Genomic DNA, 14,923 nt, shown 5'->3' with positions numbered 1-14,923 from the left:
TTAAGGCTCACATGTATCTCTCTTATAATGCGTTCCATGGTTCCTACAAGCAAAGCTTCTGTTTCTACCCAAGGTACTTCATAAAGCAAGAAAAACATTTATTGTTTCTTTTTCTTTAATTTTCCAAAGTTTTTCTTTCCCAAATTCACGTAACTGCAGATTGAAAGAACACACAATACTTATTGAGTGTTCCTTGCTTGAAAAAGGATCCCCTTCTGCTGGGGAAGACTTTTTACAGTGGAATCGTGAGCACCTCAGTGCTTTAGCTGTGCTAGAAAGAGACCTTTGCATCAAAGCTTAGATTTTATCCCTCAATTATTTTTTAATTTAAATTTTCGAATGCTTGCACTATTTGGGATAAAGTGTGAAATGCCAAAATTTGTAATTCCTTGTGTATTTCCTCTTTTTCTGCAGTCGTCGGGATGACATGGAGTCTCTAGGCTATGTATTGATGTACTTTAACAGAACCAGTCTGCCTTGGCAAGGATTAAAGGTAGGTTGTGTTGCTTTTTTTTCTTTTCTTTTTTCTCCCCCCACCCTGCCTTTTTTTTTTTCCCCCATGTTTGGGTATCATGCTTCTGTCTGCTGATCAGGATAGGTGGATTTATATAATGTTTAGCTTCAATTACACAAAGCAGCTTTTCCCAAAGCATGATATTTATAGAATGTGGATTCTGCCTCTTACGCAGAAGGCAAAATGTGTATTGTTAGACTGTCTTAAAAATTATGCTAAACAATAGCTTACGTCATCTTTGCCAATTATTATTGTCCTGTTGTAGTCTGAGGGCCTTCTGGGAAATAGAAAATAACATTGTTAGTGGCTTTCTGAGTTGCTGTAGAGAGCATGGAAATAATCTCTTGCCTGGCAAGTTCACCCTCAGTGGTATCTTCAGTCCAGGTTATGGCACCACTGAGTGGTTATCCAGTATTTCCATGTATGGGAGCCAACTACAAGCATGGCAGATATTTCTGTTATATAGACTTCAGTGATTTGTTTCCATGTTTTAATTTTTTTTCCTCCTCCGTATGAGAGTTTTGTAACTCCGGTGGTGTTGCAGCTGCAAGTTTTCTAAAAAGGCAGCAGCTTGCGAGGCACTGGAGCTCTTCAGCTGCAAATGAATGTAACGGGTGCTCACTGAAACACCAGGCAGCCCTGAATGGGGCACTGAGTGGGAATTAATACAAATTTGGCAAATGTGAATGCAAGTCTGGTCTGTTTAATGGACAAAAGCAGCAGCTAGAACTACACGAGCTGTGCCATGTGATGGAAGCATTAGACTGCGACAAATGGTATTAAACTGTGTCCAAATCTTAATACCAGATTGACCTTCATTCTCTTTGCAATAAGTGTGTGGGACTTGGAGATTTCACATAAAATACTTATGGTTGACCAAAGGATTTTTGTCATTTTTTTTTTTTACTGCTGTCCTTGTTAATCCAGTGTTGCACAATATCTCTTATATTGTGACCTACATGTTCCACAGGCTGCAACAAAGAAGCAAAAGTATGAAAAGATTAGTGAAAAGAAAATGTCCACTCCTGTTGAGGTTTTGTGTAAGGTAAGAGTTTCCAAGTGATGTCATACTGTGAAATGGAAATTCTTTTATTGTTTGTTTTGTTGTTTGTGGATTTTTTCTAAACTAAAGCCAGTGTATTAGTCTCACGTGGCATTTGCTGCTGAATAATATTCTCTGGCAGGCACTGGGTGCCTTGTGTTTGGCCACCCAGCTAGACTCTGAATGTGTGTAACAGGGCAGGCATTTGCTGCTGCTTCTTGGCATAGTTTGTGCCACCATCATTCAGGTCTTGCTGACTGTTGGCTGTGCAAGCTCTCTTAGGTCAGGCTTGTTCTGTTCTTCAGCTTCTACAGTGGAAGCTTTATGTGTGTAAATAGAAGTAAATAAATAACCAAGGTGGAGCTGTCTGGCCTGCCCACATATACTTTTTTCTGCCTCTTCGAGATTGTTCATGTTGTCTGCTCTAACTCAAGTCGAGGCAGCAGTGGGATTGGATGCAGTTGAGCTTTTAGAGCCATGCTGCAGAGTGATGTTTTTCACGTATTGTCCTTTGGGTCTTTAGATTTGTCTTGCACTGTGGCAGCCACGTGCTTGTTAACAAAGGTCCTTGAGAACATGGGGTAGTTTCTGCACATCAGACAGCAGCACCAAGGATTGCACTTCCTGCACATATCCATACCCTTAGTCTCACAATATCTTTCAAAGTGTTGAACTGTTCATAGAATCATAAAATAGTTTGGGTTGGAAGGCACCTTAAAGATCACCTTCTTCCACCCCACTGCAGGGACAAGGACACCTTTCACTAGGCCAGGTTGTTCTAAGCCCCCTCTAAACTGGCCTTAAACACTTCCAGAGGTGCTGTACCCTGTGTTTTCTTTACATGCTATTACCGCTTTTGAGGTAGGCTTTAATATAGCATTAAATGTATAAAAAGTAAACCAGGAAATCCTTGAAAGAGGTTTTCACGCTTAGTTCCATTAACTGATCTTGCCTCTAGTATGCTCAAGTAAATTATCAAGGAAACAAGAGCGGAATCTCTTCTGAGGCAATTACCACCTATTTTTTTAGGGACTTAGTTAGCAAGAACAAGGTTTAATTAGGATGAACTAAGTGCTTTATAAGTATGTTGAAGATTTTGGTAGCAGAGAAGTTGTGATTGCAAAACGTGCATCAGATAACAATTTTGGGGAAGGAATGTGTACCTGGGGGTCCTGCTGATCAAATCCACTTTCTGAAATACAGAATTAAATTAATAGGTAGAGGCAAAGTGGTATTAATTTACAAATCTTCCGCCAGTTTTTCTCTGCTATTATAGAAGAAAGCACATTTTTTTGCCTTCTTATAAGGGTTGTTAGAAGCTTTTTGCTGCAAGCCATGGCTTGATTAACACTGTTGATTTACAGGGGTTCCCTGCAGAATTTGCCATGTATCTGAACTACTGTCGTGGCCTGCGCTTTGAAGAGGCACCAGATTACATGTATCTGAGGCAATTATTCCGTATTCTTTTCAGGTCAGTCTCAAAGTGGAAAAGTACAGAAATTTGTCAGGGCTTTAGTAGCTGGGAACTGCTCTGTGGGGCTTGCACTGCAGAGAACAGCTCTGTATGTGTGTGGTGTAGGAAGTTCTTCAGGTCCTTTCTTTCCTTTCAGAGTTTGAAAAGCTGTTCAAATGACCTGAAAAACATGTTCAATGTTAAATATTCAATGTTAAACATAAAGGAAAAAGATTCTTTTGCTCTTGCATTGTGTGATGTAACCACTAATGGTAGAGGGTTGAGCCCATGGTTTAAGTTCTGTTGCAAGTAGCTTAAAAAATTGACCCCTTGTAGAAGTCTGAAGGTTTTTATGTTTGGAAATTGGTGGTGGGACTAGCAGTGGTGCCCTGGAGGTGGATTTCAGTGGAGAGGAATAGTGCTGCTTCATTGAGCTTGTTAGAGCAACCAGAACGTAAACTCAGCCTTGTGGAGTGAAGAGCATCTGTCAAAAGGAGAGCTGGTACTGATCTCTCGAGACTCCCTCCAGGTGTCTGGAATCCAAAGCAGTTTCTATTCAGTGATGTACAATACTGCAGTCTCTCCTTAAAATTACATATATTAAAAAGAGCCCAGAACTTCAGTGCAGGCAGTGGGTAAGGAGGGTTGGGAGGAAGTGCTGCTTCCACAAGTGCAGACCTTTGTGTAACCAGCGAGGAAACGCTGCTGGATGGTTTTCGGGCTTGCTGCAAGAATCCCTTTAAGTTAGTAATACTTAGCATTTCTATACCATTCATAATCTCTAAAGCAGCTTACAAAAGGAGTTATCCTCCAGTTCTGGGATTTCAGGGAAGGCTTGGTATTAGCAATAGGGAAGCCATGATGTGTTACAGTAAAATATTTCCCTCTTTTTTAGGACCTTGAACCACCAATATGACTACACATTCGACTGGACAATGTTAAAGCAGAAAGCAGCACAGCAGGCAGCCTCTTCCAGTGGGCAGGGGCAGCAGGCCCAAACCCCCACAGGCAAGCAAACTGACAAATCCAAGAGTAACATGAAAGGTTAGTAGCCAAGAACCAAGTGACGTTACAGGAAAAAAAAAATTTATACTAATTTGGACAATGTCGGCAATTTAAGTGTTAGATCAAGGAGGTGGTTTAAAAAACGTATTTGGCTGTTAAATTAAAAAAAAAACAAAACCAAAAGACGTCCTTGGAGAATTTGACTACTAACTTTATACCAAAATGTCCTTGTTATTCATATCATTTCTTCTGGGGATGTTGGGTCATTTTAACCACTGCATCTTTTGCTCCCGCATTAACCACTTTCCAAAAACAAGAAACTGACTTGGTGTTGGGAATGTGACATTTTTATTTATTTTTTTATTTATATATACATATATATATATTTATATATATATAAATATATAACGCAATCCAAAATCCTAGACCTAACACTTCCTAAGGGATAATTCTCATTAACTAGGCAAGGATCTAGAGACTTTGGGTTCTGCTCTGTGGCAGCTGGTATAGTGCTGTGGGTTTGCTTCTGTTCTGTACGCCTCAAACACGGGAAACAGAAAATTGTGAGTGATCTGGCTTCCTCCAGGGGGTTTACGTTGAGACATTTGGTCCAGAGTTAAAAGCAGGGACCAGTGAGCTCAAAATGTCTTGTCTAAATCAAGCAGTAACCCCAAAGTGCTGTGGACTGCCAAGTCACAATTTTCTGAGGTATCTGGGTGCTCTGGGGTGGGGCTTCAGGTTTCTTGATGATTTGAAATGTTTCTAGGTTATGGTTTCAAAGGGAAATGTTGTGACATGTTCAGGATGTAATTGTGTAATAACTGAAAACTGAGTTCTGAAAAGGCAGATCCAATTTTTTTTCCACACGGTCTAGAAGCTTTTAATATTCTTTTTTTTTGTGATGTGAATCCGCTAGTGCTGGTAAGTCACTGGGATGAAACTGCCACGGCTAGTGACTGCTGCAGTCTTGTAATGAAACCAGTTCCTCAAGCTGAGCTGTCGATAAAATTAAAGCTAACAAGATTGTACGAGTGAGACCAGAAAAGCAAAGTCTAAGTTCTGTACTGAGGCATTACTAGTTCTTGCTGCTCTTCAGTACATCTTGTCTGTCATTTTTATATATATAAAATTATATCTTCAGCTAACATGACAGACTTGGAAGTCAAAGAAACGCAGGAGTGTTTACAATAAATGTATCAAAACATTTTTTTTCATGTATTGTGGCAGCATTCAAACCTTACCAGGTGTCTTTAGTCAAAATAGCTATCCAAAAATATAATACTTCATCCAGAAAAAAATGAAGTAGTAAATACCTGCTGCTCTTCCTGAGATTAAAAAAAAAAAAAAAATTCATAGGATGCATTAAATATCAGACTTTCCAGGGTGTTTGGCTGCAGCTGACAGGTGTTCCAGCACTGAAGGCTGCAAACCAGTTCCTTCAGCTGCAGCACCAGGATGTGGCAGACTGGGGTGATTAAGCATCTGGGCTTAGGTTGCTTGCTGCGATACAGAAGCTCTGACTGAAGTCCAGAACCCAGCCCAGTTTGGGGTGTGGAGAGGTTGGCTGTTAGAGCAGAAGATAATCTGAGAAAAAATGCACATTCTTCACAGCAGCTCGAGCTTAAAGTGAAGGGCTTGCAGGAGGTGATGATCTCTTAAGTGGAATCTGCCCTGAAAACGAAATTGGGTGCTCACGCAGTATTGTTTCGCTCACGTATTCTGAGGTTTAGTGTGCTGCTCTCCTGGCTCAGCCTGTCTCTGACCAAGTGCTGTGTGTAAGGCAAGAAAAGGTCATTAAAATGATTATCTGCCTCCACCTTGTAGTGGTGCTTTGGTGCCAGAGTGCAAAGCTGAGCTGATTGACAGGCAGGAGGAGCAGGGAAGCTGCCTTGCCGTGGAGCCTTAGAGACCATTTCTGTTTCCTCATGGACATTGCTTATCCCACTGTCCTTTGGGAACAAGACCCATTGCTGTAGCTATGGTGAAGTTCCTGGGTTTTTAGCAGAATTTCATTGGCTCTTGCAGGGAGTAGCAGCCTTTTAAGGGAATTTCTTCTCTTTCCTCCCCATCCTGAAGAAAGGCTTGTGACCTTCGAATCGATCAAGCTGTAATGTCACCAGAGCATTTAAGTATTGCTTGGCAAACATCTGAAGACTTCTCTTCAGATGCTTAATCTCTTCATCGAAGTGAAGATTCCAGATTCCTAAAATCCTACATGCCATTTTGTGTGGAATGTTGTCTATTAATGAAGACTGTTTTGAACCCCAAAAAACTTAAGCTTAAGGAGGAATCTGCGTGCCTTATGTGTTCCTGTCACATTGGAGATTAATGAAATACCTGGTTATTTTTTCCAAAGTTCAGTTAAATTCTCTTGTAGCAAACCCAGTGTGGAAGTGGCTTAAAAGGCTTTGTGGTATCAGATTCTACCCATCTGATAACCATATCCAGTTCAGCTAGAGTCCTAGAAACAGCAATTTACGGATGCATTTCTTTATTATGTGCAAATACTATTCAAGATGTGCATCTGGGAATGGTGGTCAGACAACGTCCAGATGTTTGCTAATTTACAGGTGGTCTTGGCTTCCTTAACTCAGCTCCATGTTAAATAATTTCTGAGTCCTATAGATTATTCAGGATGCATATTCTGTCTGGTTCCAGAGTAACCTGTTCTGTCCATGGCCTTTTTTCTCTCCTATTTTTTTCCCCTGTCCCTCTCTGGAACTCTGTGCAGTGTCTTTTGTGACAGCAAGATCAGCTGGTTTTGAACTTGGGAGAGGTGAACTGTTTGAATAACTCAGCTTCTCTGCTGACTCAAGGAAGTTTGGCTCTTGCTCTCTTGACAGTGTTGTTCAGGTGTGATTTGTAACAGTGCTTACAGTCAGCTTTCCTCAGTCATAAAACTGACTCAGGCAGTCAATCCCCAGGATAAAGTCTACCAGTTCCATTTGTGAGAGGTGTTTTTAGTTCGTGTCAGTGGAGAGTTCTGTGAGCCTGTCAGCAGTGCCCATTAGCATTCGCTGGACGCCAGTGTCATGGCAGGATTTCTCAGCCAGACTGTTAGTTCTCTACTTGAGAATTAGCCAGTCGACAACTAAATATTTTCACTGGTTGTCTAGAGAAATAGAGAATAGACAGAGCTTGAGAGCTTCAATTTGAGGAGCTTGTTAGGGTATGACAGGACAGTTGCTGTTCCTCATCGATCAGATCTGCAGCTCTGATGGTGATAAAGCAATTTGAGTATCCCTCACGTAGCACAGAGATTATCAAAGTTTTGGGTAACAGCCCAGAGAGGGACAAGGAATGATGAATGTGCAGGATTGAGCTCACCCTGTCTGTAGTGAAGATCTGTTAAAGAGATGCCAACAAACTCTTCAGCACGTTCTTCATACCAGCAGTGATCCATGTGCTCCGTGAGTGTCTCTATTTCATGTGACAGCTGTGGTTGGGCTGTGTCTTAACAGGACTTGGAAGGGATGTTGAGAGTTGGTTCCAGTTCCCTGTTACTTTCTCTAGCTGTAGATGGACCTTCTCTTGCCTGTAATACCTTGGAGTTGAGATAATTCTAACAAATAGCAGCATATCGTTTGTTAGCACATCCTTTGTCCTCAGGTTCAAGGTCCCATTTTTCATTGGAAAGATTCAGGTTTCTAAAGCAATGAGTTGATCTGTTTCTTTCCACACTCCTCCTTTGTTGACTTAGTTTTGGCTGTTTGGATGGAGAAAGTGGTTCAAATGATGAATCAGTGTTTGCTGCTGAGCACACTGAAAGGAAAAACAGCGTAACTCTTGGTTGTATGCATCAAGTGAGGGTTAGGGAACTGAGCAATCACTAGGGTTTCTGTGGGAATTTGCAGTCAAGTGGGAATGGCTGTCTTAATTCTGGTGCAGGACGTTTTTTTTCATATGACCAGTGCTGGATCAAGAGAATTGTCCTTCAGTGCATTAAGATTCAAACAAAGCTGTTGAACCTCTTCAAAATGACCTGTAGCCTGTTATGGAAGAGTTAAAGCTGTTTTCTGGGTGCTGTCCAGATACATTTTGGATAGAATGTCAGGCTATTAAGACTTGTTTGCACTTGCTTCTCTCTGGATGACAGCACAAGCTATAGCTGAGGTCAGCTTTGTCTGTATTTCACTGTGAAGAGATTTCTGTTGCAAAAACTCAGAGGTGTTGCTCAGCTGAAGTCATCCGTGGACAGACCATCCTTTCTGGAGGGCATCCAGAACGGAAACTCACTTGGCAAAGTGATCTTCGGTTGAGACTCCTGTTACGTCTGTAAAGCACAGCACTGCCACCTGAGTCACCGAGGAATGAGCATGAAGGGAAGACTGGCTTAGCTTGCAGTAACTGGTTCTTGGAGATCTGTGTGTATTCCTTCGCTCTCCCTATCCCACAGTGTCTCGAACTTGTCATTTGGAATGCTGAGCATTAAGAGAGTTGTTCTTGACGCCCCACCTACCCTGTCATGTGAGTTTTCACTTGTCCTTCCAAGGACAGAGGTGTGCTGGGTCCCTGGTCACTGTCACAGGTTCTGGCTTCTATTTTGGCTGCCCAGAGCATGGTGCATGTGGTGACACCAGTTACTGTAAGGTAAGTCATTCCCGTGCCTCTCCCTTCTGTCCGTGTGACAGTGCCGTGCTGTGTCTCTGAAGAGCACCCTGCAGTCAGATGACAGTTTGACATTCAGGGATATAAACATGAGACACTGCAGACAAGTAGAAAACAATCCTATGAAATTACATCCTGTTTCCTAGTGGCAATAACACGTCTTGTTTTCAAACTGTTGGTCTGAATTCCCTCTTGAGGAATGTGGCATCCAGCGGGTGCATAAGCCTGTTTTCCAGTGCCAGCAGTAGGTGTGAGCGAGAGGTGCTTGTTTGAACTAAAGGGTGTTGGTAAACATCATTACCTTCAGAAATGGACGCCAGGAACTCTGCAATTCCAAGATGGAGCAGCATTTTCCCCTTTGAATGACCATAACTGATGTTTAATTCTCCTGCTGTGAAGGCTGTTTCTCATTTTCATCCCGTATCAGTAAGTTGCCCTTGTCTTTATCTTGCAGGTTTCTGAGCATGGCGAGGATGGGACAAAGCAGAGCAGATTGGAGCAGGACTTGTCACTCCCCAAATCCTAAAAATTTTAGTTCATACGTACACTTGCCAGTGGCTGTGGGCAACCATTTACTTGGTGTAAAGAACTTGATATCAGTATAAACTGGCTCTGGGCAGTGTCAGTGATGCTGCACTTTGAGTTGTAGCAGCTGTAATTGTGAATATTACTGAGATAGTGAAACATGGTGTCCAGTTTTCTATTGCATTTTTTTCAAGTGGAAAAGTTAACTAATGGTTGACACACAAGTGGAGAAAATTGTGCATATGCCAATTTTTGTTACCTTTTTACTTTGAACTACACTGCTTATGAGATCTCATTGTTTTGGAAGAATGGCATGAACAGTTTTCGGCAACAGTTGTGATAATTGTAAATGCTCACAATTGTGCACTCTTTTCTGGTTATTCCTCCCTGGGTTTTGAAAGTTGTACACTTAAAACATTCTTAAAGTTGTTGGCTTCTATGTGCAACATACCAAGCCAGCTGACATGGTAGTAACCAAAGATTCCAGTTTTTAAGCATATGAAAGACTCTGCCTGCTTACCTGTGCTAGAAATAACAGCATCTAAAGTGAAGATTTAAGAGAAACTTAGCGACTACTAGATAATCTTTAGGACTCTGCATTAACTCTATAATGTTCTTGGTAAAAGGAAAAACAGCATATTTGTCACGAAATTTAGTTAACATCTTACAACTGAACCTGTATGTAAGTTGCTTAGATAAATGTAATCACTGTAAACATCTATATGATCTGGGATTTTGTTTTTATTTTGAAGCAGGAGCTTTTTTGTTTACAAGTTCATTAAAAACTAAAAAAAAACTGTTTCTGTAAGGAAATGAAATTTTTTTAATTTGCCTTGTTAATTCAGTTTAAGAAATTTACATTACCCTGTTTTTAAACCAAGTTTTGAGGCCATTTGTTAAGCAAAAAAAGTCATATTTCTTTCTAAATCATTTTAGATTTAGTGTTGTAACTCTTCCTCATTTTGTTTTTAAATAAATTTTGTATTTTTTCCTTGAGGGGGAAGGGGCAGTCTTGCATTTTTATAACTTATTGTTTGAGACCAGCCCTCTATTGTAAGATTGGATTTTTTAAAAATGAAGTGGCATCTTTTGCAGACCCGGTATTGGCAGCCTCCGAGCATCGCCATGTCGTGCATCGGCTGGACTGACTTGTGATTGCTAGTTTTGAGAAAAATTTGAATGGTTTGAGAATTTGGATGGTTTTAAACCAAGGCATTTTCTTTCAAGTTCTTGTGAAGTGGATATGACCAGATTTACTCTTGTTCTTGGGGGCAGCCTCGCACCATGCAGAGTTCACATTGGTTACTGCCCCAGGCTGTCTTCCTTCTCACTCCTATTCTAGCCCAGCTGAAAGAAAGAAATACTTTTATTGCTGGTAATTCTTTAACAGTGTAATTTATTCCTTTATAGCATGTCAGAATAAATTAAAAAAATGTCTGAAAATGATGCTGCCAGATGCCTATTGTGTAAATGTTGTTTGTATGTTTGCTTCTTAGACAGTTTTCACACATATAGCAGAGTTCCTGCTCACAGTCCATATTTTTACTGTTTGAAAAGGTCTTTCTTTCATTTTGGAAACCATTTCTTCAGGATCTTAACACACTGTGCACTCTCAGCCATCCCGGAGTGGTGATCTGGATCAAGGTTCCCTGTGGTCACTGTGTGCTTCCTTTAGGAGGAGGAGGTGCCCTGAGATGTGAAACTGTAGCGGAGAAACATTATGTGCTAATAAACATTTGTATAGATAATCTGGGAGTAGAGGGAGGCAGAGAGTCTGACGGGCTTCAGAGATATCTCTGCACACTTGAAAACTTGTGAGGCACAGTGGGCTCTGTGTTACCTGGAAGGTGGAAGAAGAAATGCAGCTTGTTCCCCTGGCTAGGATGGTGTTCTAGACTCCGAGTACAACCCCATCCAAATAAGGATGGATTTCAAGCACTGCCTCCTGTAACAACTGGTATGTTTCTAAGAACTGGTATCTGGAGTACTGTGTGATGTCCTTATCCGTGATTTCTGCTGTCTGGGCAACATGTCTGACAACACTCCTTGGCAGGAGGGGAAGAAGCTTCAATGAAATGCCTTCTTGGCAGCAGAGTGGCTGCTTGGAATTGTTCTGGCGTCGCTTCTCTTGCTTTGACATGAGATACTTTTAAAAGTTGGAGAAAATAATTTCAGGTTTCAGGAAAATAAATAATTTTCTCTGTCCGCTAAATTTGCTCATGCCTTTGAGGAGGGTTTTAGAAACAAAACTCCCCTTGATGAGCTCTGTAAGCAAGAATATTCAGTCCACTTGGGGTGCCAAAATGCATTGGTTTGTAGTTCTTGGAGCTGCAAGTCCTGTGGGAGGAGTGTGGAGTCCAGTCTGCCTTTCAGATGTGTGTTAACAGAGTCTACTTCTGCCCAGAAGTGTGGGCTTAGTGTCAGCTGTTGTGTTTTACAGCAGCAGCCTGTGCCAGACGTTGTGAGTGGTGAATGGGATGCCCACCTTCCTTAAAGAGATGCTGTGGTACCAAACACCCGTTCCCTGTGTGTTCTCTGGTTTGTCACAAAGACTTCAACCTGAAAGCATTAAAAACCACGTGGATCTTGACTCCTGGTCGCAGCTCTGCACAGGTTTGTGTTGGGAGGTTTACCTGCAAAGTCAGAAGCTTCTACGAGCAGTCCCAGGCCCTTTACAAGGAGTCATCACTGGAACAGAGGCTGTAAAGCAAAGAACTGCGTCCTCCTGCTGCCTGGAAAGTGCCAGAATTTGGCTAATGACATTAGGCTGTGACAACAGGTTCTGAGTCATCTCACTAAGCTGCGTACAGGGTTTCAAAGCACTTTATTAACCTCCTTATACCAATTCTGAGAGGCTTCCTAAGGCCACCTTTTAAAGGATTGCTTAATTGGGAGCACGGAGTGCCCATGTGCAGTGTACTGGTTCATTGTTTTTAACCTATTTAAGCCATTCCTTGTTAAAAGCAATTGAGAGCCTTTTTCTCTTCTCCCATAAAGGCTCTGAAAAGAATAGGCTGCTCTGGGTCTCAGTTATTAGAAATGGCACTCTGTGCCTTGCCTGCTGTTCTGTGTGGTGTTGGTGACAAACTCACACCCTGGCTATTGAAAACGCTAGATATGTTTCTGGTAGGTCTTAAGTCCAGCATGTGCCACCCTAAGTTTTGTTGTGTTGTGTTTGGTTTGTTGGTTGGTTTGTTTGTTTGTTTGTTTTTCTCTAATTTTTATGGATTTCCATCTGTCTGGGACTTATTTTTCAGGCTTAAGTGTTGCCTTGCTCTGCCCTTGCAGTGTTGTGCCTCTTCTGTCTTTTGGCTTTTTCATGTGTGTTACTTGTTGGGAACTTGGTGCTTTGTGCTGTGATTTTCCTGCAATAGACTGCCAGAGGTGGAGTTGCTTCAGTCGTAGGAGCAGGAACTTGGGCTGGATGCCTCCCTGCAGTTCCTTCCATCTGGAATTTTTCTGTGATCCCAAGTTGGCTTTTTGCATAAGGCTTTAATTTCTCTTGACAGAGTTCTCCAATTTGGAAGATTTGTTGCTTAGCCAGCTCCGTCAGCCCCATCTGCTCCTGACTTAATTGCAGTGAAATCATCATGATTTCATATCAGCTTGATGTCATAGTACACGTTTGTGAGCACGGCAGGCTCCAGACAAAAAGGAAAAGTGGGCTGGGAGGAAGAGCTGTCTGCTCCGAGCACTAATGCCTCTGGAAAGATGCGGCAAGGGATGACACAGAGGAAGTGCCCACCCTCCTAATAGAGCCTGAGTGGAAGGACTGCGTCCGTGGTGTGTTCTAATGTGGAAATGGCTCTTAATGTAATCCTCGTTAGCCAGGGTTAAACAGGAAGGGGGTGGGGGAGGGTGGTACCAGGTCTGTCTGCAAAGAATTGAGATTGAATGTTGTGCTGGGACACAGGCCCTTCGTCCTTCCCAGCTGCGCTAATGAAGCCTCTCAAACCAGACCCAGGGCTGTGTCCCTGTTTCTAAAGGAACCACAGTGGGCTCAGCTGCTTTGCAAAGCTCAGTACCAAAGGTGCAAAATTTAGATACTAACTTGACTTTTTGCATTATGTTACGTGACAATTGCTAGTGCTGAATTTTGGTAGCAAGAAATGAGGAGAAGCCAGGGAGTATTCCTGCACCAGACTCGAGGGATTGGGTTTCCAAGCTGTTCATAAGTAACTGGGAAGGTGTGATGTAGCTTCTTTCTCAGAGAACAGCTTGGCATTTTGATACCAGGCATTGCTGCTGAATGTGCCTGAGCCTTGTTGGTCCTCACTGTTGTGTCTTCCCTACCCAGGAGCCTTTTGTTCCTCTTGATAATGTGGGTTGTTGTTTGTAAACACAGCTGATTAACTTATTTCTTTCCCCCTCTGGGTTTAGGAGTCCGTTGGTGGGCATGGCTGGCAGAAAAGCTGTTTCTGAGGTGCAGGTCGAGCTGCAGAACTCAGTGCTCATCTTCCACGAGCCCCAGCGCTCTTAGCTCCTTGAAATTCTCCCTTGAAATAAAGAGTGAGCCTTGAGCTATTTTGCAGGTGGCAGACTTTGAACTTTTTTCGAATGAAAGCAACTTGAGAAGGTTGGAAGACCTTGAAGAAGTGTACATGCTGTCTTGCAGGGTAGACTGCCTTTTGATCTTTCCTTGTTGCAGTCAAAGCCCCCGTGCACATGATAAATCCCTATTTCCCCTTTACAGCCCTGTAAATGCCCAGGGCAAGTGCCTGGCTCGGCACAGCCCAGTCCCTGGCAGAGGTGGGGCAGTGGTACTTGCATGACTCAGCTGTGCTTTGTGGGACGTCATGATCCACCAGGTGAACAGATCCTCCCTTTCCCTTCCTCGTGCTTCAGCTGAGCCCCTCGCGGGTAGCTGTGGCACACACTGATGCCAGAGCAGCGTGGTGGGACTTTCCCATCGTGTTTAACTGGTAACTGCTTCTCACCACCACGGGGGAGTTAAAGATCCGTGAGCAAGGATGCTTCACAAATCCCACTGTTTCCAAGTGCACACAGTGGGCTGACCCCGGGACCAGCCTGGGGATTGCAGCTGGCTCTGGTGTTTGGCAGCTGCACGAGGCTGTGTGGCCTGGGCTGATGGCATCTGCCACATCCTCATCTGGTGGAGCTGCAGGCAGGGCTTTGCCCAGGTCGGGCAGAGAGGAGCAGGAACAATTTTCCTGCCTTGCCAGCTACAGTCAGAGAGGGGGGGAGGAGAGCAGAGAGGTAAAGCTAGAAACTGGTGCAAGTCCTCTGAGCTGAGAAAAATCACTTAGCAGATAGATTTGTTCTTGTTCAGTGATGGCTTCCCCCCAGCACAGCCCTGGCTCGTGCTGAGCTCTGGGATCCTCCTCCTCCTCGCTGGCTGGTTTTGGGCCAGGGCTGTTTGCAGCAGGCGCCGCTAGGTCAGGGTCACCTGAGGGGGCAAAGCCTGCAAACAGCACCAGGAGTGTGGGCTTGGTGTAGTGTGTGTGTGTTAATGTTCCTTTGGGGGCTGGCACTCCCATCTTGCCAGTCAAACCTCACGTAGCTCCTGCTGCATGGTGCTGTTGGAACAGCAGGTATGGCCAGGAATCCCTGCTGACTCCCGCCCTGGAAGTGCCTGCCTGCCTTCCCAAGCCCCCCTTCTTTGGGGAGGAAAGGTGAGGAATCCAGCTGCGGCCATTCTTCCCTTGGGCTGCCCGGGAAATGTTTGCTGATGGTTTTTACCAGATGGGCCCGTGCTGTGCTGTTTGTGCCTGGGGAGCCGAGCGGCATCGCTGACCCCTGTCTGTGCCGCACCCCC

General features: G+C 43.4%; 1 protein-coding gene across 8 annotated transcripts in view; it reads left to right on the top strand.

Annotated features, from left to right (window-relative positions):
- Positions 1-13,730, top strand: part of CSNK1A1 (casein kinase 1 alpha 1) — a 36,668-nt gene extending 22,938 nt beyond the window's left edge. For 2 of the 8 annotated variants that reach the window (XM_027901666.1, XM_027901683.1), the window contains 5 exons: positions 415-493; positions 1,485-1,559; positions 2,921-3,027; positions 3,905-4,053; positions 13,528-13,730. In XM_027901666.1, the coding sequence (XP_027757467.1) occupies positions 415-493; positions 1,485-1,559; positions 2,921-3,027; positions 3,905-4,053; positions 13,528-13,667 (550 nt within the window). In that variant the 3' untranslated portion in view covers positions 13,668-13,730. Of the gene's footprint in view, positions 1-414; positions 494-1,484; positions 1,560-2,920; positions 3,028-3,904; positions 4,059-9,076; positions 10,594-13,527 lie in introns of those variants that run through there. The other 6 variants (XM_027901708.1, XM_027901726.1, XM_027901692.1 and 3 more) reach the window with 4 other exon arrangements.
- Positions 13,731-14,923: the final 1,193 nt, after the last annotated feature.

Source organism: Empidonax traillii, unplaced genomic scaffold (genome assembly GCF_003031625.1).
Source record: "Empidonax traillii isolate 1590-97213 ecotype Southwest subspecies unplaced genomic scaffold, ASM303162v1 scaffold22:size5013007, whole genome shotgun sequence".
In the NCBI taxonomy this organism is placed as follows: Eukaryota; Metazoa; Chordata; class Aves; order Passeriformes; family Tyrannidae; genus Empidonax; species Empidonax traillii.
Note: the sequence above shows the minus strand (reverse complement) of the source record. Positions and strands in the feature narration are given on the sequence as shown.